The following is a 26,983-nucleotide window of genomic DNA, read 5'->3' on the forward strand; positions in this document are numbered from 1 at the left end:
TCCTCCCTCCAGGACACAGTGTTTATCTTCTGGGGGCCCAGTAGTTACATGCGACGGGATGGGAAGGGTCTGGTCTACAATAACCTGAAGTTGATGAACCAGGTGCTGCCCAAACTTAAGGTCTACATGATCTCCAGGCAGAAGATGCTGCAGTTCGACGAACTCTTCAAGAGGGAGACGGGAAAGGACAGGTGAGTTTCACCTGCAAAGCTGTACTGTAAAAATGATGAGTGGAACAGAAGTGGCTCGGAGTCAGAGATGAACCATGAATGAGACTTGAAGAGTTGTGTTTTCTCCCAAAGTAATTTTGAATAAATAAGTAAACTGCTTCCTTTAAAGAAACGAACACATTAGAAAAGTTACATTAGAAGTCATGATCAGTATTGACAACATTTTGGCTTTTTTTTCTTCAAAAAGCTTATATGATATATTTTGAAGAAAGAACTTAATCTCAAATAAAAAAAAATGTTATCAAATTAAATTGTATTTGTCACATGTGCTGAATACAACAGGTGGAGACCTTACCGTGAAATGCTTACTCACACGACCTTAACCAACAATGCAGTTTAAGAAATTGAGTTACTAATATATTTACGAAATAAACTAAAGGAAATAATTCTAATCAATCAAAAAGTAAATGTACAATAATGACGCTATATACAGGGTGTTACGGTACCGAGTCAATGTGGAGGCTATATACAGGGTGTTACGGTACAGAGTCAATGTGGAGGCTATATACAGGGTGTTACGGTACAGAGTCAATGTGGAGGCTATATACAGCGGGTACCGGTACAGAGTCAATGTGGAGGCTATATACAGGGTGTTACGGTACAGAGTCAATGTGGAGGCTATATACAGGGTGTTACGGTACAGAGTCAATGTGGAGGTTATATACAGGGTGTTACGGTACAGAGTCAATGTGGAGGCTATATACAGCGGGTACCGGTACAGAGTCAATGTGGAGGCTATATACAGGGTGTTACGGTACAGAGTCAATGTGGAGGCTATATACAGGGGGTACTGGTACAGAGTCAATGTGGAGGCTATATACAGGGTGTTACGGTACAGAGTCAATGTGGAGGCTATATACAGGGGGTACCGGTACCGAGTCCATGTGGAGGCTATATACAGGGGGAACCGGTACAGAGTCAAGGTGGAAGCTATATACAGGGGGTACCGGTACCGAGTCAATGTGGAGGCTATATACAGGGGGTACCGGTACAGAGTCAATGTGGAGGCTATATACAGGGGGTACCGGTACAGAGTCAATGTGGAGGCTATATACAGGGGGTACCGGTACCGAGTCAGTGTGTGGGGGTACAGGTTAGTCGAGGTGATTTGTAAAGTGACTATGATAATAAACAGCGAGAGCACCAGTGTAAAAACAAAGGTGGGGTCAATGCAAATAGTCCGGGTGGCCATTTGATTTGTTGCTCTGCAGTCTTATGGCTTGTTAAGCTGTTAAGGAGCCTTATGGTCCTAGAATTGGTGCTCCGTTACCGCTTGCCGTGTGGTAGCAGAGAGAATAGTCTATAACTTGGGTGACTGGAGTCTGAACATTTTTGGGGTCTTCCTTGGCACCGCCTGGTATATAGGTCCTGGATGGCAGGAAGCTTGGCCCCAGTGATATACTGTGCCATACCCTCTGTAGCGCCTTACGGTCAGATGCCAAGCAGTTGCCACCTCTTCACACCTGTCTTGGTGTGTTTGGACCATGCTAGTTTGTTGGTGATGTGGACACCAAGGAACTTGAAACTCTCGACCCGCTCCACTTCAGTCCCATAGGTGTTAATGGGGGCCTCTTCGGCCTTCCTTTTCCTATAGTCCACGATCATCTCCTTTGTCTTGCTCACATTGACAGAAAGGCACCACACTGCCAGGTCTCTGACCTTCTCCCAAAAGGCTGTCTCATCGTTGTCGGTGATCAGGCCTACCATTGTTGTGTCGTTAGCAAACTTAATGATGGTGTTGGAGTCGTGTTTGGCCATGCAGTCGTGGATGAACAGGGAGTACAGGAAGGGACTAAGCACACACCCCTGAGGGGCCCCAGTGTTGAGGATCAGCGTGCCAGATGTGTTGTTGCCTACCCTTACCACCTGGGGGCATCCGGTCAGGAAGTCCAGGATCCAGTTGCAGAGGGAGGTGTTTAGTCCCAGGATCCTTAGCTTAGTGATGAGCTTCGTGGGCACTATGGTGTTGAACGCTGACCTGTAGTCAATGAACAGCATTCTCACATAGGTGTTCCTTTTGTCCAGGTGGGAAAGGGCAGTGTGGAGTATAGTAGAGATTGCATCATCTGTGGATCTGTTGGGGCGGTATGCAAATTGGAGTGGGTCTAGGGTGTCCGGGAGGATGCTGTTGATGTGAACCATGACCAGCCTTTCAAAGCACTTCATGGCTACCGACGTGAGTGCTACTGGACGGTAATCATTTAGGGAGGTTACCTTTGCTCTCTTGGGCACAGGGACAATGGTGGTTTGTTTGAAACGTGTAGGTATTACAGACTCTGTCAGGGAGAGGTTGAAAATGTCAGTGAAGACACTTGACAGTTGGTCCGGACATGCTTTAAGTACATGTCCAGGTAATCTGTTTGGCCCAGCGGCTTCGTGAATGTTGACCTGTTTAAAGGTTTTGCTCACATCGGCTACGGAGAGCGTGATCACACAGTTGTCCAGAACAGCTGGTGCTCTCATGCATGCTTCAGGATCTCCCTCAGATAGTGGGGGCAGTTAGGCATCTCGCTCGTTCATAGTGTGCTCCATTCTGAATCTCTACCCATTGATACTCAACAAAACAAAAAGCATGAAAGGCTTTGTTTCCCTCTCTCTCTCGCTCTGAGGCGTGGCTCTGGGAGTCTGTCTGCTGCTGGGATCCTATCTGATTAAAAGGCACCCTATTCCCTACATAGTGCACTACATTTGACCAGAGCTCATAGATCTCTGGTCAAATGTAGTACACTATATAGGGAATAGGGGGGCCATTAGGGACACAAGTCCTGATTACACCAGGCTCCCTTCAGACACCACCAGGAAAATCCCTTTGGAGAGGATTTAGCGCTGTAGGCCTCTCCTACGCACTTCTCAGACGTGGTTCCCTTGAATAAATGTAATTCAACCACTGAAAACCCTTCCATTTGCCGGCCAGCAGATTTCCTCATGGAGTTAAGTACATTTATCAAAAGCCACAGGTTTCCTGTAGTTTCCTGTGACACTTGGCATTCAGGGCAAAGAGTTTAATCTTGGTTTCATCAGACCAGTGAATCTAGTTTCTCATGGTCTGAGAGTCTTTAGGTCATGTGCCTTATACTGAGGAGTGGCTTCTGGATGGCTGCAGAGATGTTTACCGGAATTTTTTTTTATTGTTGATTTCACTTTTCTTTATTATCTATTTCAATTGCTTTGGCAATTTAAACATATGTTTCCTATGCCAATAACGCAGAGAGAGAGAGAGAGAGAGGAGAGAGAGAGAGCAAGAGAGAGAGAGCAAGAGAGAGAGAGCGAGAGAGAGAGCAAGAGAGGGAGAGCGAGAGAGAGAGAGAGAGAGAGAGCGAGGGAGAGAGCGATGAGAGAGAGAGAGAGAGAGAGAGAGAGAGAGAGAGAGAGAGAGAGAGAGAGAGAGAGAGAGAGAGAGAGAGAGAGAACAAAAAACCTGGCTCCCTGTAGAGTCTGGTGGACGAGTTTACATGGACATGGGAGTTACTGATTACCTATGCCAGATAATCAGGTATCTTCTGTAACCTCATTCCACCTTTGCCTCCCCTCTCTCTCTACCCCCCTCCCCCTCTCCCTCCCCCTCCTCCAGGCGTATCTCCAACTCCTGGCTGAGTACTGGTTGGTTCACTATGACCATAGCTCTGGAGCTGTGTGACCGGATCAATGTCTATGGCATGGTGGCTCCTGACCACTGCAGGTGAGATCTGACCTGAACTGATCTCTCTCTCTCTCCCTATATCTCTCTCTCTCAAATAATCTATCCTGTGTTCCTGTTCCCCTCCTAGAGAGCCCCAGCCCCCGTCCTCCCCCTCCCCCTACCACTACTACGAGCCCCTCGGTCCAGAAGAGTGTGCCATGTACATCAGCCATGAGCGAGACCGCAGGGGCAGCCATCACCGCTTTATCACAGAGAAGAGGGTCTTCACCAGCTGGGCTCGAACCTTCAACATCCACTTCTACCAGCCTGACTGGGAACCCCCGCCGCTGACCCCGCTAACCGCTGACCCCCGCTAACCGCTGACCACCGCTGACCCCGCTAACCGCTGACATCCGCTAACTGCTGACAACCGCTAACCGCCGCTAACCGCTGACCCCCGCTGACATCCGCTAACATCCGCTAACTGCTGACCACCGCTGACCCCCGCTAACCGCTGACCACCGCTAACCACTGACCCCTGCTAACCGCTGACCATCGCTAACCACTGACCCCCGCTAACCACTGACCCCCGCTAATCAAATCAAATGTATTTATATAGCCCTTATTTATAGTCAGCTAACCACTGACCCCTGCTAACCGCTGACCACCGCTAGCCGCTGACCCCTGCTAACCGCTGACCCCGCTAACCACTGACCCCTGCTAACCGCTGACCACCGCTAACCACTGACCCCTGCTAACCCCCGCTAACCACTGACCCCGCTAACCACTGCCCCATGCTAACCGCTGACCACCGCTAACCACTGACCCCTGCTAACCCCCGCTAACCACTGACCCCGCTAACCACTGACCCATGCTAACCGCTGACCACCGCTAACCACTGACCCCTGCTAACCGCTGACCACCGCTAACCACTGACCCCTGCTAACCCCCGCTAACCACTGACCCATGCTAACCGCTGACCACCGCTAACCACTGACCCCTGCTAACCGCTGACCACCGCTAACCACTGACCCCTGCTAACCGCTGACCACTGACCCCTGCTAACCGCTGACCACTGCTAACCACTGACCCCTGCTAACCCCCGCTAACCACTGACCACCGCTAACAACCGCTAACCACTGACCCCCGCTAACCACTGCCCCCACTAACAGCTGACCCCCGCTGATCCCCGCTAACCGCTGACCCCGCTGACCCCCGCTGACCCACACTGACCCTCGCTAACCGCACGCAGGGGGAGACGGAGAAGGTCAGGATCAGAATACGTGACTGGTGACCGCGAGAGGGACTGGGATGGTGATCGCTGGGCGTCTGTGGAGAGATGCAGCTCAGATGGACTGAGGACTGGACCCTCAGAGCAGCCTCAATTCATCAGGGCGTGGACTCTACAAGGTGTCGAAAGCGTTCCAACAGGGATGCTGGTCCATGTTGACTCCAATGCTTCCCAAGGTTGTGTCAAGTTGGCTGTCCTTTGGGTGGTGGACCATTCTTGATACACACGGGAAACTGTTAAGCGTGAAAAATCCAGCAGCGTTGCAGTTCTTGACACAAACCGGTGCGCCTGGCACCTACTACCATACCCCGTTAAAAGGCACCTACTACCACACCCCGTTAAAAGGCACCTACTACCAAACCCCGTTTTACTCAGTGTATAACGGAGGTAACAGCATTGGACATTCCACTCAGCTAGAGACTCACTCACTGCATATTGGGCTATTGTTGTAACTGTAATTACACTACTGTAATTATGTAACTACTGTAACTACTGTTACATTTACACAACTGTAATTCTGTAACTACTGTAATTACTATTACATTAATACTACTGTAACTCTGTAACTACTGTAATTACTGTTACATTAACACTACTGTAATTCTGTACCTATTGTAATTACTATTACATTAACACTACTGTAATTCTGTAACTACTGTAATTACTATTACAGTAATACTACTGTAATTCTGTAACTACTGTAATTACTGTTACATTAACACTACTGTAATTCTGTACCTATTGTAATTACTATTACATTAACACTACTGTAATTCTGTAACTACTGTAATTACTGTTACATTAACACTACTGTAATTCTGTAACTACTGTAATTACTATTACATTAACACTACTGTAATTCTGTAACTACTGTAATTACTATTACATTAACACTACTGTAATTCTATAACTACTGTAATTACTATTACATTAACACTACAGTAATTCTGTAACTACTGTAATTACTATTACATTAACACTACTGTAATTCTGTAACTACTGTAATTACTATTACATTAACACTACAGTAATTCTGTAACTACTGTAATTACTATTACATTAACACTACTGTAATTCTGTAACTACTGTTACAAAATGGCCCCCTATGGTCCCTGGTAGAAAGTAGTGCACTAAAAGGGAATAGGGACTCATAGGACTCTGGTCTAAAGTAGTGCACTAAAAGGGACTCATAGGACTCTGGTCTAAAGTAGTGCACTAAAAGGGACTCATAGGACTCTGGTCTAAAGTAGTGCACTAAAAGGGAATAGGGACTCATAGGACTCTGGTCTAAAGTAGTGCGCTAAAAGGGAATAGGGACTCATAGGACTCTGGTCTAAAGTAGTGCACTAAAAGGGAATAGGGACTCATAGGACTCTGGTCTAAAGTAGTGCACTAAAAGGGAATAGGGACTCATAGGACTCTGGTCTAAAGTAGTGCGCTAAAAGGGAATAGGGACTCATAGGACTCTGGTCTAAAGTAGTGCACTAAAAGGGAATAGGGACTCATTGGACTCTGGTCTAAAGTAGTGCACTAAAAGGGAATAGGGACTCATAGGACTCTGGTCTAAAGTAGTGCACTAAAAGGGAATAGGGACTCATAGGACTCTGGTCTAAAGTAGTGCACTAAAAGGGAATAGGGACTCATAGGACTCTGGTCTAAAGTAGTGCACTAAAAGGGAATAGGGACTCATTGGACTCTTTTAGAAAGTAGTGCACTAAAAGGGAATAGGGACTCATTGGACTCTGGTCTAAAGTAGTGCACTAAAAGGGAATAGGGACTCATAGGACTCTGGTAGAAAGTAGTGCACTAAAAGGGAATAGGGACTCATTGGACTCTGGTCTAAAGTAGTGCACTAAAAGGGAATAGGGACTCATAGGACTCTGGTCTAAAGTAGTGCACTAAAAGGGAATAGGGACTCATAGGACTCTGGTCTAAAGTAGTGCACTATATAGGGAATAGGGACTCATAGGACTCTGGTCTAAAGTAGTGCACTAAAAGGGAATAGGGACTCATAGGACTCTTTTAGAAAGTAGTGCACTAAAAGGGAATAGGGTGCCATTTGGGATGAAGATGAGGTTTGTCCTCAGAGCACTGCGTTGGAGTTGGGATTATTCTCCCGTTCTGTCAGAGCCACAGACATATGAATGACTTAACATCCTTTACTCTGACACACACACACACACACACACACACACACACACACACACACACACACACACACACACACACACACACACACACACACACACACACACACACACACACACACACACACACACACACACACACACACACACACACACACACACACACACACACACACACACACACACACACACACACACACACACACATCCACAGCCATTTACAGCAGCTAAATGTATTCATAGCTTTACAGCTTCAGATGAACAGAATGACAGATTGATGCCGTAGGTCGTAGGAGAGATCAGTGACATCTGAGAAGAGATAACATTCATTAAATGTTTGGTCTGGGATTGATTATAAGCATGTGATCTCTGTAGAGTGGCTCCCCAATCCTTTCCCTCTCTGCGTGAGTTGAGTTCCACATCTCTATTTAAAGTGAAACTTAAAAAAATAAATAAAATAAAAAACACCGTGAAAGCCGTGATGCTACAAAACACAAACAATATCCCACAAAACAGGTGGGAACAAAGGACAACTGATCCCCAATTAGAAACAAACATAGAAAAAAGAAAAGAAACATAGAAATACAAATACTAGAAAACCCCTCTAATCACGCCCTGACCTAAAACACCATAGACAACCCCGAGGGCTGTGAGGTCCCTCAGTCAAGCAGTGAATTTCAAACACAGATTCAACCACAAAGACCAGGGAGCTTTTCCAATGTTTCACCCCTTTTTCTCCCCAATTTCGTGGTATCCAATTAGTAGTTACAGTCTTGTTTCATCGCTGCAATTCCCGTACGGACTCGGGAGAGGCGAAGGTCGGCTGTGCATCCTTCTTAACCCAGCCAAGCCGCACTGCTTCTTGACACAATGCCCGCTTAACCTGGAAGCCAGCCGCACCAATGTGTCGTAGGAAACACCTGGCGACCGTGTCAGCGTGCACTGCGCCCGGCCCGCCACAGGAGTCGCTAGAGCGCGATGGGACAAGGAAATCCCTGCCGGCCAAACCCCTCCCCTCACCCGGATAACGCTGGGCCAATTGTGCACCGCCCCATGGGTCTCCAGGATCTCTAGTGGCACAGTTAGCACTGCGATGCCGTGTCTTAGACCACTGCGCCACTAGAGATTGGTAGTTACAGAGTTTAACGGCTGTGATAGGAGAAAACTGAGGATGGATCAACAACATTGTAGTTACTCCACAATACTAACCTAATTGACAGAGTGAAAAGGAGGAAGCCTGTACAGAATAAAAATATTCCAAAACATGCATTCTGTTTGCAAAAAAGGAACTAAAGTAAAATGGAAAAAAACATGGCAAAGAAATTAACTTTTTGTCCTGAATACTGTTGTATCTTCTTGTCTTAGAAATACTAAGTGGTCACGTGACCTTGGATACAATATACATTACAGAAATACAGGTCAAAACAGAGCAAAGACACAATATAGTTTGAGGAAAAATAGGTGTTGAGACCATGGGGTAAAGTAGGAATAGATCTCTGTTCTCTTGAGAGCAGAGAAGAGAACATGTCTTTTCTCTTGAGGGCAGAGAAGAGAACATCTCTGTTCTCTTGAGGGCAGAGAGAACTCTTTTCTCTTGAGAGCAGAGAGAACTCTTGTCTCTTGAGGGCAGAGAGAACTCTTGTCTTTTGAGGGCAGAGAGAACTCTTTTCTCCTGAGGGCAGAGAGAACTCTTTTCTCCTGAGGGCAGAGAGAACTCTTTTCTCTTGAGGGCAGAGAGAACTCTTTTCTCTTGAGGGCAGAGAGAACTCTTGTCTCTTGAGGGCAGAGAGAACTCTTTTCTCTTGAGGGCAGAGAGAACTCTTTTCTCCTGAGGGCAGAGAGAACTCTTTTCTCCTGAGGGCAGAGAGAACTCTTTTCTCTTGAGGGCAGAGAGAACTCTTTTCTCTTGAGGGCAGAGAGAACTCTTTTCTCCTGTCTATGTTCTATTTATGGACTATTAGTCTCATTACCCAGAGAGCTTTGCTGAAGGACACTACTGCTAGTCAGGTGAAAACTCACATGAAGTCATTCTTTGCTTATAACGGGGTCTCAGAGGTAGTCCGTATGGACAACGCCTCACAGTTCAGCTTTCAGTGATTTTGCTAAACTGTACGGGTTCAAACATATCACATCCAGCCCACAGTCGTTAATGGGTTAGTGGAGAACGGCATCAAAACAGTGAAACTTCTGCATAAGAATAGCTCTCGTCTCAAAGACAGATCCGGAACTACACGGCTACTCCATCAAAACATGGTCTGTCTCCTGCAGAGCTGTTGTTCAACAGGAAACTCCAAAACCTAGGTTCCCAGTCGTCCTAGAAACAGAGAAGGATGACGAGGTGATTCTTATCAAACGGAGAGGAAAGAGGGAACAGAAAAGGCACTATGACAAAGGGTCCAAGGTGCTAGGGGGTGAAATGCATGATGGGAAAACATGAAAACAGTGGCAACCAGTTCATAATGATGTAATGACACCTGAGGGGTCTCTCTTGGAAAAGAGATGTGATCTCAATGAGAAAAACGGAGAAGAAATTAGAAAAATTAGAAAAAGGTTAAATAAAATACAGGATAAATAGGAGACACTGTTACATGTACCTGAGTGTGAGCAAACGGACAGGTCATTACAGGTCAGACAACGTCAAGCTCAGACACTCCTGTGTCAGACCCACCAGGGCAGCCTGTTGTAATGAGGTCAGGTAGAGAAGCCCAGACACTCCTGTATCAGACCCACCAGGGCAGCCTGTTGTAATGAGGTCAGGTAGAGAAGCCCAGACACTCCTGTATCAGACCCACCAGGGCAGCCTGTTGTAATGAGGTCAGGTAGAGAAGCCCAGACACTCCTGTATCAGACCCACCAGGGCAGCCTGTTGTAATGAGGTCAGGTAGAGAAGCCCAGACACTCCTGTATCAGACCCACCAGGGCAGCCTGTTGTAATGAGGTCAGGTAGAGAAGCCCAGACACTCCTGTATCAGACCCACCAGGGCAGCCTGTTGTAATGAGGTCAGGTAGAGAAGCCCAGACACTCCTGTATCAGACCCACCAGGGCAGCCTGTTGTAATGAGGTCAGGTAGAGAAGCCCAGACACTCCTGTGTCAGACCCACCAGGGCAGCCTGTTGTAATGAGAAGGTCAGGAAGAGAAACCCAGACACTCCTGTGTCAGACCCACCAACTACCCTTAATTTATGGGTAGTTAATATAATAACTACCCATAAACTACCCATCAGATTATCTGATGATTTATTGGCCTCAACTTTATGTTTATTTTTTTACAAATCCCAAATCACTATTGCAGGTCTGACCATCTCTGTTCCTGTTCCTGGAGAGCTACCATCCTGCAGGTTTTCGATCCAAACCCAGTAGTAACGAACGTGATTCAATTTATCAACCAGTTAGTTAGGTGCGCTAGATAAGGGCTAGTGCTGAACATATTGGAAGGATGGCCACGCGAGGCTAGTGTTGAACATACTGGAAGGATGGCCACACGGGGCTAGTGTTGAACATATTGGAAGGATGGCCACGCGGGGCTAGTGTTGAACATATTGGAAGGATGGCCACGCGAGGCTAGTGTTGAACATACTGGAAGGATGGCCACACGGGGCTAGTGTTGAACATATTGGAAGGATGGCCACGCGGAGCTAGTGTTGAACATATTGGAAGGATGGCCACGCGGGGCTAGTGTTGAACATATTGGAAGGATGGCCACACGGGGCTAGTGTTGAACATATTGGAAGGATGGCCACACGGGGCTAGTGTTGAACATATTGGAAGGATGGCCACGCGGGGCTAGTGTTGAACATATTGGAAGGATGGCCACGCGGGGCTAGTGTTGAACATATTGGAAGGATGGCCACGCGGGGCTAGTGTTGAACATACTGGAAGGATGGCCACACGGGGCTAGTGTTGAACATACTGGAAGGATGGCCACACGGGGCTAGTGTTGAACATATTGGAAGGATGGCCACACGGGGCTAGTGTTGAACATATTGGAAGGATGGCCACGCGGGGCTAGTGTTGAACATATTGGAAGGATGGCCACACGGGGCTAGTGTTGAACATATTGGAAGGATGGCCACACGGGGCTAGTGTTGAACATACTGGAAGGATGGCCACACGGGGCTAGTGTTGAACATATTGGAAGGATGGCCACACGGGGCTAGTGTTGAACATATTGGAAGGATGGCCACACGGGGCTAGTGCTGAACATGTTTTTTTGAGAGGATTGTAATGGTGTTACTGCATAACATTACTGCTGTTTGGCGATGATAGAATATACAGTGGGGAGAACAAGTATTTGATACACTGCCGATTTTGCAGGTTTTCCTACTTACAAAGCATGTAGAGGTCTGTAATTTTTATCATAGGTACACTTCAACTGTGAGAGACGGAATCTAAAACAAAAATCCAGAAAATCACATTGTATGATTTTTAAATAATTAATTTGCATTTTATTGCATGACATAAGTATTTGATCACCTACCAACCAGTAAGAATTCCGGCTCTCACAGACCTGTTAGTTTTTCTTTAAGAAGCCCTCCTGTTCTCCACTCATTACCTGTATTAACTGCACCTGTTTGAACTCGTTACCTGTATAAAAGACACCTGTCCACACACTCAATCAAACAGATTCCAACCTCTCCACAATGGCCAAGACCAGAGAGCTGTGTAAGGACATCAGGGATAAAATTGTAGACCTGCACAAGGCTGGGATGGGCTACAGGACAATAGGCAAGCAGCTTGGTGAGAAGGAAACAACTGTTGGCGCAATTATTAGAAAATGGAAGAAGTTCAAGATGACGGTCAATCACCCTCGGTCTGGGGCTCCATGCAAGATTTCACCTCGTGGGGCATCAATGATCATGAGGAAGGTGAGGGATCAGCCCAGAACTACACGGCAGGACCTGGTCAATGACCTGAAGAGAGCTGGGACCACAGTCTCAAAGAAAACCATTAGTAACACACTACGCCGTCATGGATTAAAATCCTGCAGCGCACGCAAGGTCCCCCTGCTTAAGCCAGTGCATGTCCAGGCCTGTCTGAAGTTTGCCAATGACCATCTGGATGATCCAGAGGAGGAATGGGAGAAGGTCATGTCGTCTGATGAGACAAAAATAGAGCTTTTTGGTCTAACTCCACTCGCCGTGTTTGGAGGAAGAAGAAGTATGAGTACAACCCCAAGAACACCATCCCAACCGTGAAGCATGGAGGTGGAAACATCATTCTTTGGGGATGCTTTTCTGCAAAGGGGACAGGACGACTGAACCGTATTGAGGGGAGGATGGATGGGGCCATGTATCGCGAGATCTTGGCCAACAACCTCCTTCCCTCAGTAAGAGCATTGAAGATGGGTCGTGGCTGGGTCTTCCAGCATGACAACGACACGAAGCACACAGCCATGGCAACTAAGGAGTGGCTCCGTAAGAAGCATCTCAAGGTCCTGGAGTGGCCTAGCCAGTCTCCAGACCTGAACCCAATAGAAAATCTTTGGAGGGAGCTGAAAGTCCGTATTGCCCAGCGACAGCCCCGAAACCTGAAGGATCTGGAGAAGATCTGTAGGGAGGAGTGGGCCAAAATCCCTGCTGCAGTGTGTGCAAACCTAGTCAAGAACTACAGGAAACATATGATCTCTGTAATTGCAAACAAAGGTTTCTGTACCAAATATTAAGTTCTGCTTTTCTGATGTATCAAATACTTATGTCATGCAATAAAATGCAAATGAATTACTTAAAAATCATACAATGTGATTTTCTGGATTTTTGTTTTAGATTCCGTCTCTCATAGTTGAAGTGTACCTATGATAAAAATTACAGACCTCTACATGCTTTGTAAGTAGGAAAACCTGCAAAATCTGCAGTTTATCAAATACTTGTTCTCCCCACTGTATATATATATAAGACAGACGACTGAGGTTGGCTATATTTCCCATTATAATTGATGAACAACACCGAATGCAAATGAGAATCCTAACTTACTGAGACTTTCTGGTTGTTCCTTAATTCGTATCATTGACATATCTGTGGACAGAGAGGACACTGTGTTCCGTCCGAGGTCAGTGACGCCAACTTCCTGACAGTCGCTCGTTCAAACTGCCAGTGTTTGAACTCCTCAAATGACTCATTTGTAAGTTTCTGGTTCAACTGTCTGGAGATATATAAACGCAACTTCTCCTCATAGTAAAAAACACATGTTTCATTTCCAATCTAAAATACAATAACTACCTTCCAGCATGTATTGGATTTAAGGAAAGCCGAGGTAATCCCTCTCAAACACACCCCACACTCTAGCTGCAGGGCTGCAAACTGATGCAGGAGGTCCACTGAAATTGCTGTTTGCGGCAGATGGGGGGGGGGCAGGCCAGAGTCCGTGACGGATCAGGATTACAGGTTCCAGCTCACCGCTTCAAAACTGCAGCCAGACGTCATGAGCTCTTCCTGAAACGAGGACATCCCATTCATTAGATCGCATTGCTAAACATGACATCCCATGTCGGTGAGATGCATGTCTCTTAACAACTTTCTCAATGACTCCATATTTTCATCGTAACAACCGAGTGAACAGGGTTATGTTAAACTAGATTTAAAAAAATCTAAATAAAAGTTGTCATTTGCGCAGGAATACAGCGTAGTGTGCACAATACAATGAAATAAGTAGATAACTACAATATATTAAGTACAGTACAGTAGTTGCCATAGCAGCAAAGAGTCAGTTCATCAACAGTCTTATGGCTTGGAGGGAGGATGTGTCTCTGAGCATGGTGCTGCTTCATATGATTGTTCTTGGTTATATCGACTGATTGGTTCTGTATGGGGTGTGGTCTAGCAATGATCAACCATTATGACAGAGTTTGAAGAATGTTGAAAATAATAAAAGTTGCACGATCCAGGTGTCTCAGAGACTTACCCAGAATGACACAGCCCTTAGAGCCTTACCCAGAATGGCTCACAGCTCTGAGACTTACCCAGAAAGACTCACAGCTCTTAGAGCCTTACCCAGAAAGACTCACAGCTCTGAGACTTACCCAGAAAGACTCACAGCTCTTAGAGACTCACCCAGAAAGATTGACAGCTCTGAGACTTACCCAGAAAGACACAGCCCTTAGAGACTTACCCAGAAAGACTCACAGCTCTGAGACTTACCCAGAAAGACTCACAGCTCTCAGAGACTTACCCAGAATTACTCACAGCTCTGAGACTTACCCAGAAAGACTCACAGCTCTTAGAGCCTTACCCAGAAAGACTCACAGCTCTCAGAGACTGACCCAGAAAGACTCACAGCTCTTAGAGAATGACCCAGAAAGACTCACAGCTGTAATCACTGTCAAAGGTGATACTAACATGTATTGACTCAGGGGTGTGAGTACTTATGTAAATGAGATATTTCTGTATTTCATTTTCAATACATTTGCAAAAGTGGCTAAAACTGTGATTATAGGGTATTGGGTGTAAACAATTTTTTAAATAAATAACATTTCAATTTTGTCTGTAAAAACAAAAAGTGGAACAAATAAAGGTGTGTGAATACTTTCTGAAGGTCCTGTGATTCATGTGAACAAGAACTAGGTTTCTGCAGTTGTACAGGAGTTTCATCCTCCCCAGGGCCAGGAGTTTATCCTCCCCAGGGCCAGGAGTTTATCCTCTCCAGGGCCAGGAGTTTATCCTCCCTAGGGCCAGGAGTTTATCCTCCACAGGGCCAGGAGTTTATCCTCCCCAGGGCCAGGAGTTTATCCTCTCCAGGGCCAGGAGTTTATCCTCCCCAGGGCCAGGAGTTTCATCCTCCCCAGGGCCAGGAGTATATCCTCCCCAGGGCCAGGGGTTTCATCCTCCCCAGGGCCAGGAGTATATCCTCCCCAGGGCCAGGAGTTTCATCCTCCCCAGGGCCAGGAGTATATCCTCCCCAGGGCCAGGAGTGTATCCTCCCCAGGGCCAGGAGTATATCCTCCCCAGGGCCAGGAGTGTATCCTCCCCAGGGCCAGGAGTATATCCTCCCCAGGGCCAGGAGTATATCCTCCCCAGGGCCAGGAGTTTCATCCTCCCCAGGGCCAGGAGTTTCATCCTCCCCAGGGCCAGGAGTATATCCTCCCCAGGGCCAGGAGTTTCATCCTCCCCAGGGCCAGGAGTATATCCTCTCCAGGGCCAGGAGTTTCATCCTCCCCAGGGCCAGGAGTATATCCTCTCCAGGGCCAGGAGTATATCCTCTCCAGGGCCAGGAGTTTCATCCTCCACAGGGCCAGGAGTTTATCCTCTCCAGGGCCAGGAGTTTATCCTCCCCAGGGCCAGGAGTTTCATCCTCCCCAGGGCCAGGAGTATATCCTCCCCAGGGCCAGGAGTTTCATCCTCCCCAGGGCCAGGAGTTCCATCCTCCCCAGGGCCAGGAGTTTCATCCTCCCCAGGGCCAGGAGTATATCCTCCCCAGGGCCAGGAGTATATCCTCCCCAGGGCCAGGAGTTTCATCCTCCCCAGGGCCAGGAGTTTCATCCTCCCCAGGGCCAGGAGTATATCCTCCCCAGGGCCAGGAGTTTCATCCTCCCCAGGGCCAGGAGTATATCCTCTCCAGGGCCAGGAGTATATCCTCTCCAGGGCCAGGAGTTTCATCCTCCACAGGGCCAGGAGTATATCCTCCCCAGGGCCAGGAGTTTCATCCTCCCCAGGGCCAGGAGTATATCCACCCCAGGGCCAGGAGTTTCATCCTCCCCAGGGCCAGGAGTTTCATCCTCCCCAGGGCCAGGAGTATATCCTCACCAGGGCCAGGAGTATATCCTCTCCAGGGCCAGGAGTATATCCTCTCGAGGACCAGGAGTTTCATCCTCCCCAGGGCCAGGAGTTTCATCCTCCCCAGGGCCAGGAGTATATCCTCCCCAGGGCCAGGAGTTTCATCCTCCCCAGGGCCAGGAGTTTCATCCTCCCCAGGGCCAGGAGTTTCATCCTCCCCAGGGCCAGGAGTTTCATCCTCCCCAGGGCCAGGAGTTTCATCCTCCCCAGGGCCAGGAGTTTCATCCTCCCCAGGGCCAGGAGTTTCATCCTCCCCAGGGCCATGAGTTTCATCCTCCCCAGGGCCAGGAGTTTCATCCTCCCCAGGGCCAGGAGTATATCCTCCCCAGGGCCAGGAGTTTATCCTCCCCAGGACCAGGAGTTTATCCTCTACAGGGCCATGTGTATATCCTCCCCAGGGCCAGGAGTTTATCCTCCCCAGGGCCAGGAGTTTATCCTCCCCAGGGCCAGGAGTATATCCTCCCCAGGGCCAGGAGTTTATCCTCTCCAGGGCCAGGAGTATATCCTCCCCAGGGCCAGGAGTTCCATCCTCCCCAGGGCCAGGAGTTTCATCCTCCCCAGGGCCAGGAGTTTCATCCTCCCCAGGGCCAGGAGTTTCATCCTCCCCAAGGCCAGGAGTTTCATCCCCCCCAGGGCCAGGAGTTTCATCCTCCCCAGGGCCAGGAGTTTATCCTCCCCAGGGCCAGGAGTATATCCTCTCCAGGGCCAGGAGTTTATCCTCCCCAGGGCCAGGAGTATATCCTCTCCAGGGCCAGGAGTTTATCCTCCCCAGGGCCAGGAGTATATCCCCCCCAGGGCCAGGAGTTTCATCCTCTCCAGGGCCAGGAGTTTATCCTCCCCAGGGCCAGGAGTATACTATGGGACCCAGATTTTTTTCCCACCACACCACTCTGTGCTACCTCTGGTGTGTGTGAGGGGAGGAGGGGAGGCTCAAGAAGGGAAATTACTATTATTAGGCCCAGTTCCCAACGACCCCGGCCCAGTTCCCAACGGCCCCAGCTCACAATGGCCCATTGATGACGTGAGGCCTGAGGCTATTGGCTTTTCTGCCTAATGGTATGTCCACCACTGTGAGGCCTGAGGCCAATGGTATGTCCACCACCAGCATCCTAGGAACAGTACACTGCTTTAGACCAGCATCCTAGGAACAGTACACTGCTTTAGACCAGCATCCTAGGAACAGTACACTGCTTTAGACCAGCATCCTAGGAACAGTTCACTGCTTTAGGCCAGCACCCTAGGAACAGTACACTGCTTTAGACCAGCACCCTAGGAACAGTTCACTGCTTTAGACCAGCATCCTAGGGACAGTTCACTGCTTTAGACCAGCATCCTAGGAACAGTTCACTGCTTTAGACCAGCATCCTAGGAACAGTTCACTGCTTTAGGCCAGCACCCTAGGAACAGTACACTGCTTTAGACCAGCACCCTAGGAACAGTACACTGCTTTAGACCAGCACCCTAGGAACAGTTCACTGCTTTAGACCAGCATCCTAGGAACAGTTCACTGCTTTAGACCAGCATCCTAGGGACAGTTCACTGCTTTAGACCAGCATCCTAGGAACAGTTCACTGCTTTAGACCAGCATCCTAGGAACAGTTCACTGCTTTAGACCAGCATCCTAGGAACAGTACACTGCTTTAGACCAGCACCCTAGGAACAGTTCACTGCTTTAGACCAGCACACTGCTTTAGACCAGCACACTGCTTTAGACCAGCACCCTAGGAACAGTACACTGCTTTAGACCAGCATCCTAGGAACAGTTCACTGCTTTAGACCAGCACCCTAGGAACAGTTCACTGCTTTAGACCAGCATCCTAGGAACAGTTCACTGCTTTAGACCAGCATCCTAGGAACAGTACACTGCTTTAGACCAGCACCCTAGGAACAGTTCACTGCTTTAGAACAGTATCCTAGGAACAGTTCACTGCTTTAGACCAGCATCCCAGGAACAGTTCACTGCTTTAGACCAGCATCCTAGGAACAGTACACTGCTTTAGACCAGCACCCTAGGAACAGTTCACTGCTTTAGAACAGTATCCTAGGAACAGTACACTGCTTTAGACCAGCACCCTAGGAACAGTACACTGCTTTAGACCAGCATCCTAGGAACAGTACACTGCTTTATACCAGCACCCTAGGAACAGTTCACTGCTTTAGACCAGCATCCTAGGAACAGTTCACTGCTTTCGACCAGCATCCTAGGAACAGTTCACTGCTTTAGACCAGCATCCTAGGAACAGTACACTGCTTTAGACCAGCACCCTAGGAACAGTACACTGCTTTAGACCAGCATCCTAGGAACAGTACACGGCTTTAGGCCAGCACCCTAGGAACAGTACACTGCTTTAGACCAGCATCCTAGGAACAGTTCACTGCTTTAGACCAGCATCCTAGGAACAGTTCACTGCTTTAGACCAGCATCCTAGGAACAGTTCACTGCTTTAGACCAGCATCCTAGGAACAGTACACTGCTTTAGACCAGCACCCTAGGAACAGTACACTGCTTTAGACCAGCATCCTAGGAACAGTACACTGCTTTAGGCCAGCACCCTAGGAACAGTACACTGCTTTAGACCAGCATCCTAGGAACAGTACACTGCTTTAGGCCAGCACCCTAGGAACAGTTCACTGCTTTAGACCAGCATCCTAGGAACAGTTCACTGCTTTAGACCAGCATCCTAGGAACAGTACACTGCTTTAGGCCAGCACCCTAGGAACAGTACACTGCTTTAGACCAGCATCCTAGGAACAGTTCACTGCTTCAGACCAGCATCCTAGGAACAGTACCCTGCTTTAGACCAGCACCCTAGGAACAGTTCACTGCTTTAGACCAGCATCCTAGGAACAGTTCACTGCTTCAGACCAGCACCCTAGTAACAGTTCACTGCTTTAGACCAGCATCCTAGGAACAGTTCACTGCTTTAGACCAGCATCCCAGGAACAGTTCACTGCTTTAGGCCAGCACCCTAGGAACAGTTCACTGCTTTAGACCAGCATCCCAGGAACAGTTCACTGCTTTAGGCCAGCACCCTAGGAACAGCACACTGCTTGAGACCAGCACACTGCTTTAGACCAGCATCCTAGGAACAGTTCACTGCTTTAGACCAGCATCATAGGAACAGTTCACTGCTTTAGACCAGCATCCTAGGAACAGTTCACTGCTTTAGACCAGCACCCTAGGAACAGTACACTGCTTTAGACCAGCATCCTAGGAACAGTTCACTGCTTTAGACCAGTATCCTAGGAACAGTTCACTGCTTTAGACCAGCGCCCTAGGAACAGTACACTGCTTTAGACCAGCATCCTAGGAACAGTTCACTGCTTTAGGCCAGCACCCTAGGAACAGTTCACTGCTTTAGACCAGCACCCTAGGAACAGTACACTGCTTTAGACCAGCATCCTAGGAACAGTTCACTGCTTTAGACCAGTATCCTAGGAACAGTTCACTGCTTTAGACCAGCACCCTAGGAACAGTACACTGCTTTAGACCAGCATCCTAGGAACAGTTCACTGCTTTAGACCAGCATCATAGGAACAGTTCACTGCTTTAGACCAGCATCCTAGGAACAGTTCACTGCTTTAGACCAGCACCCTAGGAACAGTTCACTGCTTTAGAACAGTACACTGCTTTAGACCAGCATCCTAGGAACAGTACACTGCTTTAGACCAGCACCCTAGGAACAGTTCACTGCTTTAGAACAGTACACTGCTTTAGACCAGCATCCTAGGAACAGTACACTGCTTTAGACCAGCATCCTAGGAACAGTACACTGCTTTAGACCAGCATCCTAGGAACAGTACACTGCTTTAGACCAGCACCCTAGGAACAGTTCACTGCTTTAGAACAGTATCCTAGGAACAGTACACTGCTTTAGACCAGCATCCTAGGAACAGTTCACTGCTTTAGACCAGCACCCTAGGAACAGTACCCTGCTTTAGACCAGCATCCTAGGAACAGTTCACTGCTTTAGACCAGCACCCTAGGAACAGTTCACTGCTTTAGACCAGCATCCTAGGAACAGTTCATTGCTTTAGACCAGCATCCCAGGAACAGTTCACTGCTTTAGGCCAGCACCCTAGGAACAGTTCACTGCTTTAGACCAGCATCCCAGGAACAGTTCACTGCTTTAGGCCAGCACCCTAGGAACAGCACACTGCTTGAGACCAGCACACTGCTTTAGACCAGCATCCTAGGAACAGTTCACTGCTTTAGACCAGCATCCTAGGGACAGTTCACTGCTTTAGACCAGCATCCTAGGAACAGTTCACTGCTTTAGACCAGCATCCTAGGAACAGTTCACTGCTTTAGACCAGCATCCTAGGAACAGTACACTGCTTTAGACCAGCATCCTAGGAACAGTTCACTGCTTTAGACCAGCACCCTAGGAACAGTACACTGCTTTAGACCAGCATCCTAGGAACAGTACACTGCTTTAGACCAGCATCCTAGGAACAGTTCACTGCTTTAGACCAGCATCCTAGGAACAGTTCACTGCTTTAGACCAGCATCCTAGGAACAGTTCACTGCTTTAGGCCAGCACCCTAGGAACAGTTCACTGCTTTAGACCAGCACCCTAGGAACAGTACACTGTAATGGGAATAGGGTGCCATTTGAGCCACAGGTCACAGGCATAACTTCCAATGCCCTTTGAGCAACACAACAAAATTAAAAAGTAAAACAAATAAGAAATCAAGACAACACTTCTCAGATCCCCAAAATCCATTCATCTTTAAATCAAGACATCAACAAAAGCAAATCCATTCAAAGAAAAACATGAAACAATATTCTTTATCTCCCAGAAGAGAACATGAAGAACGGAATGAAAGGTACATGGGTAGGGAGGGAGGAGAGATGGAGAGGAGGGGAGGAGAAGAGACGGGGAGGAGAGGAGGAGGGGAGGAGGGGAGGAGAGACGGAGAGGAGGAGGAGAGACGGAGAGACGGAGAGGAGGAGAGACGGAGAGGAGGAGAGACGGAGAGGAGAGGAGGAGAGACGGAGAGGAGGAGAGGAGGAGAGGGGAGGAGAGGAGGAGGAGGAGAGATAGAGAGACGGAGAGGAGAGGAGGAGGAGGAGAGACAGAGAGGAGAGGAGGGGAGGGGAGGAGAGGAGGAGGAGGAGAGATAGAGAGACGGAGAGGAGAGGAGGAGGAGGAGAGACGGAGAGGAGAGGAGGAGAGGAGGGGAGGAGAGGACGAGAGACGGAGAGGAGGAGAGACGGAGAGGAGGAGAGGAGAGACGGAGAGGAGAGGAGGAGAGTAGGAGAGATGTAGAGGGGAGACAGAGAGGAGGGGAGGAGAAGAGGAGAGGAGGAGAGAAGGCATGAGGAAATAAAGTGGTGCATAAATAAGGTATAAAAAGACCTAGTCAGTCGATGATGCAGCAACAGCCAGACATACAGCTGTAGTCCCTCGTCTATCTGTGTGTGGCGTGTGTCCATCTATACCCCCTGACAGACAGACAGCATGCTGGGTGAAATGTAACGCCAACAGGAAATAAAGAGTATAAGAGATTCAATGTATGCCACTCGGGGGCTCCCAACATGCGGGGGTTCCCTAGTGGTGCAGCGGTCTAAGGCACTGCATCTCAGTGCTAGAGGCGTCACTACAGACCCTGGTTTGATCCCGGGCTGTATCACAGCGGTCTAAGGCACTGCATCTCAGTGCTAGAGGCGTCACTACAGACCCTGGTTAGATTCCAGGCTGTAACACAGGGGTCTAAGGCACTGCATCTCAGTGCTAGAGGCGTCACTACAGACCCTGGTTAGATTCCAGGCTGTATCACAGCGGTCTAAGGCCCTGCATCTCAGTGCTAGAGGAGTCACTACAGACCCTGGTTAGATTCCAGGCTGTATCACAGCGGTCTAAGGCACTGCATCTCAGTGCTAAAGGCGTCACTACAGACCCTGGTTAGATTCCAGGCTGTATCACAGCGGTCTAAGGCACTGCATTTCAGTGCTAGAGGCGTCACTACAGACCCTGGTTAGATTCCAGGCTGTATCACAGCGGTCTAAGGAACTACAGACCCTGGTTTGATCCCGGGCTGTATCACAGCGGTCTAAGGCACTGCATCTCAGTGCTAGATGTGTCACTACAGACCCTGGATAGATTCCAGGCTGTATCACAACCGGCTGTGATTGGGAGTCCCATAGGGTGGCGCACAATTGGCCCAGCGTCGTCCGGGTTTGGCCTGCCGTCATTGTAAATAAGAATGTTGTTCTGACTTGCCTAGTTATATAGAGGTTAATTTAAAAAAGGTACTTTCATCAGACACTCCTCAATTGGCTGGAATTAAATTGGAATGTGTGTATATCCGTTAGTAGTTATGTATCTTATCAGAAACGCCCAGCATACAGATACAGAGTCTAGTTTGAGCGGAAAATCTGTCAGAGTGAGAGCTGCTGCCACAGCTTCTCAAACAGCTGGTTTATTGATGCTGGATTGAAACGTGCTGTTGACCCGGCAATCAACCCTCTTGACCTTGCCCACCTTGGCCTTGAGCCAATATCAACTTTAGTCCGGGCCTGATATAATAGGGGTCAGCCGGCCCATCCCAGGGGGTCAGAGGTCAGCGTCAGTGAAATGAGTAGGCTACTCTAGTAGAACCTGGACATTTCCATCAGCTCTTTTCTGCCAAAGGGATTATAAACTCAACCTCCCTGGTGTGATTGAATTGCCGTCGATGATAAACAACCATTCATTCAACCATAAAGCTGTTAGTGTCTGAGGCAGTAAAGGGTTATTAAACAACCATTCATTCAACCATAAAGCTGTTAGTGTCTGAGGCAGTAAAGGGTTATTAAACAACCATTCATTCAACCATAAAGCTGTTAGTGTCTGAGGCAGTAAAGGGTTATTAAACAACCATTCATTCAACCATAAAGCTGTTAGTGTCTGAGGCAGTAAAGGTTATTAAACAACCATTCATTCAACCATAAAGCTGTTAGTGTCTGAGGCAGTAAAGGGTTATTAAACAACAATTCATTCAACCATGAAGCTGTTAGTGTCTGAGGCAGTAAAGGGTTATTAAACAACCATTCATTCAACCATGAAGCTGTTAGTGTCTGAGGCAGTAAAGGGTTATTAAACATGAGTCTGTGTGACCCGTTTGTCATTGTGCCTCTAACCCGAAGTTCCCCGAGCGAATCGTCCCTAATCTAAACCAACACATTTTCAGCCAGCTGGTGACGCTCTATTTCTCATGCAATCTAAACGCAGTCGTGTGTTAAAGACAGTTTTGACCGCTGTGATTAAAAAGAGCTACTAATTGTGTTTCTCCACTGGTAATTGAAGCGCGCCTCCCATTTGCCATTCAAGTGGATAGGTAACGGTAGGAGGGTTTCAGCGCGTCACGCACCACTTTGCATTGAGCTGGACGTAGCATTTTTTAAAACATATTACTCAAATCGTTTGAAACCTGAACGTTTTACTTCATGTTATGAGGCATGACTTACCTTGCTTCAAAGTAGCCTGGACAAAATACAACCATAGAAACTTGGAGGCAATTATTTTTTGAAAGACTTCCATATGCCAATGGAACCAGCATTTAATCAGCATGATCATCCTAGTCATATTAGCAACCCATGCTAGTTGTTGATAATCCTAGTCATATTAGCATCCCATGCTAGTAGTTGCATCTTTAGATCTCCCTTTCTACATTTCTAACATATCTCCGTCTCAAGAAACTATTTGCATGTGTCGTATGCTTCTGACAACAGAATTTTCCCACTAAATGCATTATGGAACCAGCATTTGCATGGCCTGCTGCACTTATAAAGTGAAGAAATAAAAGTTTATCAACATTCTAAGCTAAAATATTCTGATCTGTTGCATCAGACTCATGTAACCCAGGTCTACTGGTTGTTTGAATTTGGGATCCATCGTCCCACAACTCTCCCAGAGTCTGTTTGGAATAGGCCATTTCTTTCACACACAGCACGACAAGTTGACTTTTCTACTATGGGGGATAGTAGATTGACAGCCTAGTGATTCTGCTGTTCGTAACTGGTCTTGTTAGCTAGTGATTCTGCTGTTCGTTACTGGTCTTGTTGGCTAGTGATTCTGCTGTTCGTTACTGGTCTTGTTGGCTAGTGATTCTGCTGTTCGTTACTGGTCTTGTTGGCTAGTGATTCTGCTGTTCGTTACTGGTCTTGTTGGCTGGTGATTCTGCTGTTCGTTACTCGTCTTGTTGGCTAGTGATTCTGCTGTTCGTAACTGGTCTTGTTGGCTGGTGATTCTGCTGTTCGTTACTGGTCTTGTTGGCTGGTGATTCTTCTGTTCGTTACTGGTCTTGTTGGCTAGTGATTCTGCTGTTCGTTACTGGTCTTGTTGGCTAGTGATTCTGCTGTTCGTTACTGGTCTTGTTGGCTAGCGATTCTGGTGTTCGTTACTGGTCTTGTTGGCTAGTGATTCTGCTGTTCGTTACTGATCTTGTTGGCTAGTGATTCTGCTGTTCGTTACTGGTCTTGTTGGCTAGTGATTCTGCTGTTCGTTACTGGTCTTGTTGGCTAGTGATTCTGCTGTTCGTTACTGGTCTTGTTGGCTAGTGATTCTGCTGTTCGTTACTGGTCTTGTTGGCTAGTGCTTCTGCTGTTCGTTACTGGTCTTGCTAGCTAGTGATTCTGCTGTTCGTTACTGGTCTTGCTGGCTAGCGATTCTGCTGTTCGTTACTGGTCTTGTTGGGTAGTGATTCTGCTGTTCGTTACTGGTCTTGTTAGCTAGTGATTCTGCTGTTCGTTACTGGTCTTGTTGGCTAGTGCTTCTGCTGTTCGTTACTGGTCTTGTTGGCTAGTGCTTCTGCTGTTCGTTACTGGTCTTGTTGCCTAGTGATTCTGCTGTTCGTTACTGGTCTTGTTGGCTAGTGATTCTGCTGTTCGTTACTGGTCTTGTTGGCTAGTGATTCTGCTGTTCGTTACTGGTCTTGTTGCCTAGTGATTCTGCTGTCCGTTACTGGTCTTGCTAGCTACCAGGGATCTCTCAAACGGCTCCCTATTCACTAGATGGAGCACTAGGTTTAACCACAGCCCTGCGGGGAACAGAGAGCACTATGTTTGACCACAGCCCTGCGGGGAACAGAGAGCACTAGGTTTAACCACAGCCCTGCGGGGAACAGAGAGCACTAGGTTTAACCACAGCCCTGCGGGGAACAGAGAGCACTAGGTTTAACCACAGCCCTGCGGGGAACAGAGAGCACTAGGTTTAACCACAGCCCTGCGGGGAACAGAGAGCACTAGGTTTGACCACAGCCCTGCGGGGAACAGAGAGACATTTGGGACGTACCCCATCTCTCCTACGTGGTGTAAAGATGAGGGAAAGCAACACAGGACACGACATTAAGACAAACTTTAAAAGGATGGAGGGAGAGTGATGCGTGTGATTTTTGTGACAGGCCACTTTTCTTTATGGTCGTTCAGATGAGGGAGAACAACTTTTTTTGATGATATTGTGTCGTATGATGTGATTTACGTTTTATACATGACCTCCTAAGACGTCCTACTCTCTGAATCCCCACTGTCCCAAATGACTCCCTATATAGTACACTACTTTAGACCAGAGCCCTATGGCACCCTATTCCCTATATAGTACACTACTTTAGACCAGAGCCATATGCTCTGCTCGGCATCCGTTCGTAAGGTGCTATTGAGGGTAGTGCGAACTGCCCAGTACATCACTGGGGCCAAGCTTCCTGCCATCCAGGACCTATATAATAAGCGGTGTCAGAGGAAAGCCCATAAAATTGTCAGAGACTCCAGTCACCTAAGTTATAGACTGTTTTCTCTGCTACCGCAGGTCAAGTGGTACCGGAGCGCCAAGTCTAGGACCAAAAGGCTCCTTAACAGCTTCTACCCCCAAGCCATAAGACTGCTGAACAATTCACAAAATCGCCACCGGACAATTTACATCCCCCTCTCTTTTGTACACTGCTGCTACTGGCTGTTTGTTACCTATGCATAGTCACTTCACCCCCAACTACATGTACAAATTACCTCAACGAACCTGTACCCCTGCACACTGACTCGGTACCGGTGCCCCCTGTATATAGCCTCCACACTGACTCGGTACCGGTGCCCCCTGTATATAGCCTCCACACTGACTCTGTACTGGTGCCCCCTGTATATATAGCCTCCACACTGACTCGGTACCGGTGCCCCCTGTATATAGCCTCCACATTGACTCTGTACCGGTGCCCCCTGTATATAGCCTCCACATTGACTCTGTACCGGTGCCCCCTGTATATAGCCTCCACATTGACTCGGTACCGGTGCCCCCTGTATATAGTCTCCACATTGACTCTGTACCGGTACCCCCTGTATATAGCCTCCACATTGACTTGGTACCGTAACACCCTGTATATAGCCTCCACATTGACTCTGTACCGGTACCCCCTGTATATAGCCTCCACATTGACTCTGTACCGGTACCTCCTGTATATAGCCTCCACATTGACTCGGTACCGGTGCCCCCTGTATATAGCCTCCACATTGACTCTGTACTGGTACCCCCTGTATATAGCCTCCACATTGACTCGGTACCGGTGCCCCCTGTATATAGTCTCCTCATTGACTCTGTACCGGTACCCCCTGTATATAGCCTCCACATTGACTCGGTACCCCCTGTATATAGCCTCCACATTGACTCTGTACCGTAACACCCTGTATATAGCCTCTACATTGACTCTGTACCGTAACACCCTGTATATAGCCTCCACATTGACTCTGTACCGTAACACCCTGTATATAGCCTCCACATTGACTCTGTACCGTAACATCCTGTATATAGCCTCCACATTGACTCTGTACCGTAACACCCTGTATATAGCCTCCACATTGACTCTGTACCGTAACATCCTGTATATAGCCTCCACATTGACTCTGTACCGTAACACCCTGTATATAGCCTCCACATTGACTCTGTACCGTAATACCCTGTAT

The 26,983-nt window shown here is 47.9% G+C and overlaps 2 protein-coding genes across 2 annotated transcripts in view; one reads left to right on the forward strand and one right to left on the reverse strand.

The window, feature by feature from the left end:
* The window catches only part of LOC139550076 (alpha-N-acetylgalactosaminide alpha-2,6-sialyltransferase 5-like), a 132,425-nt gene extending 120,760 nt beyond the window's left edge, over window positions 1-11,665 (forward strand). Inside the window, exons 4-6 of the mRNA XM_071360687.1 lie at window positions 13-191; window positions 3,802-3,909; window positions 3,998-11,665. Of these exons, the coding sequence (XP_071216788.1) occupies window positions 13-191; window positions 3,802-3,909; window positions 3,998-4,226 (516 nt within the window). The 3' untranslated portion in view covers window positions 4,227-11,665. The remainder of the gene's footprint in view (window positions 1-12; window positions 192-3,801; window positions 3,910-3,997) is intronic.
* LOC139550071 (ubiquitin carboxyl-terminal hydrolase 33-like) overlaps window positions 1-26,983 on the reverse strand; it is a 570,053-nt gene that overhangs the window by 316,274 nt on the left and 226,796 nt on the right. The gene's annotated exons all lie outside the window — the stretch shown is intronic.

This window comes from Salvelinus alpinus, chromosome 23 (assembly GCF_045679555.1).
Source record: "Salvelinus alpinus chromosome 23, SLU_Salpinus.1, whole genome shotgun sequence".
In the NCBI taxonomy this organism is placed as follows: domain Eukaryota; kingdom Metazoa; phylum Chordata; class Actinopteri; order Salmoniformes; family Salmonidae; genus Salvelinus; species Salvelinus alpinus.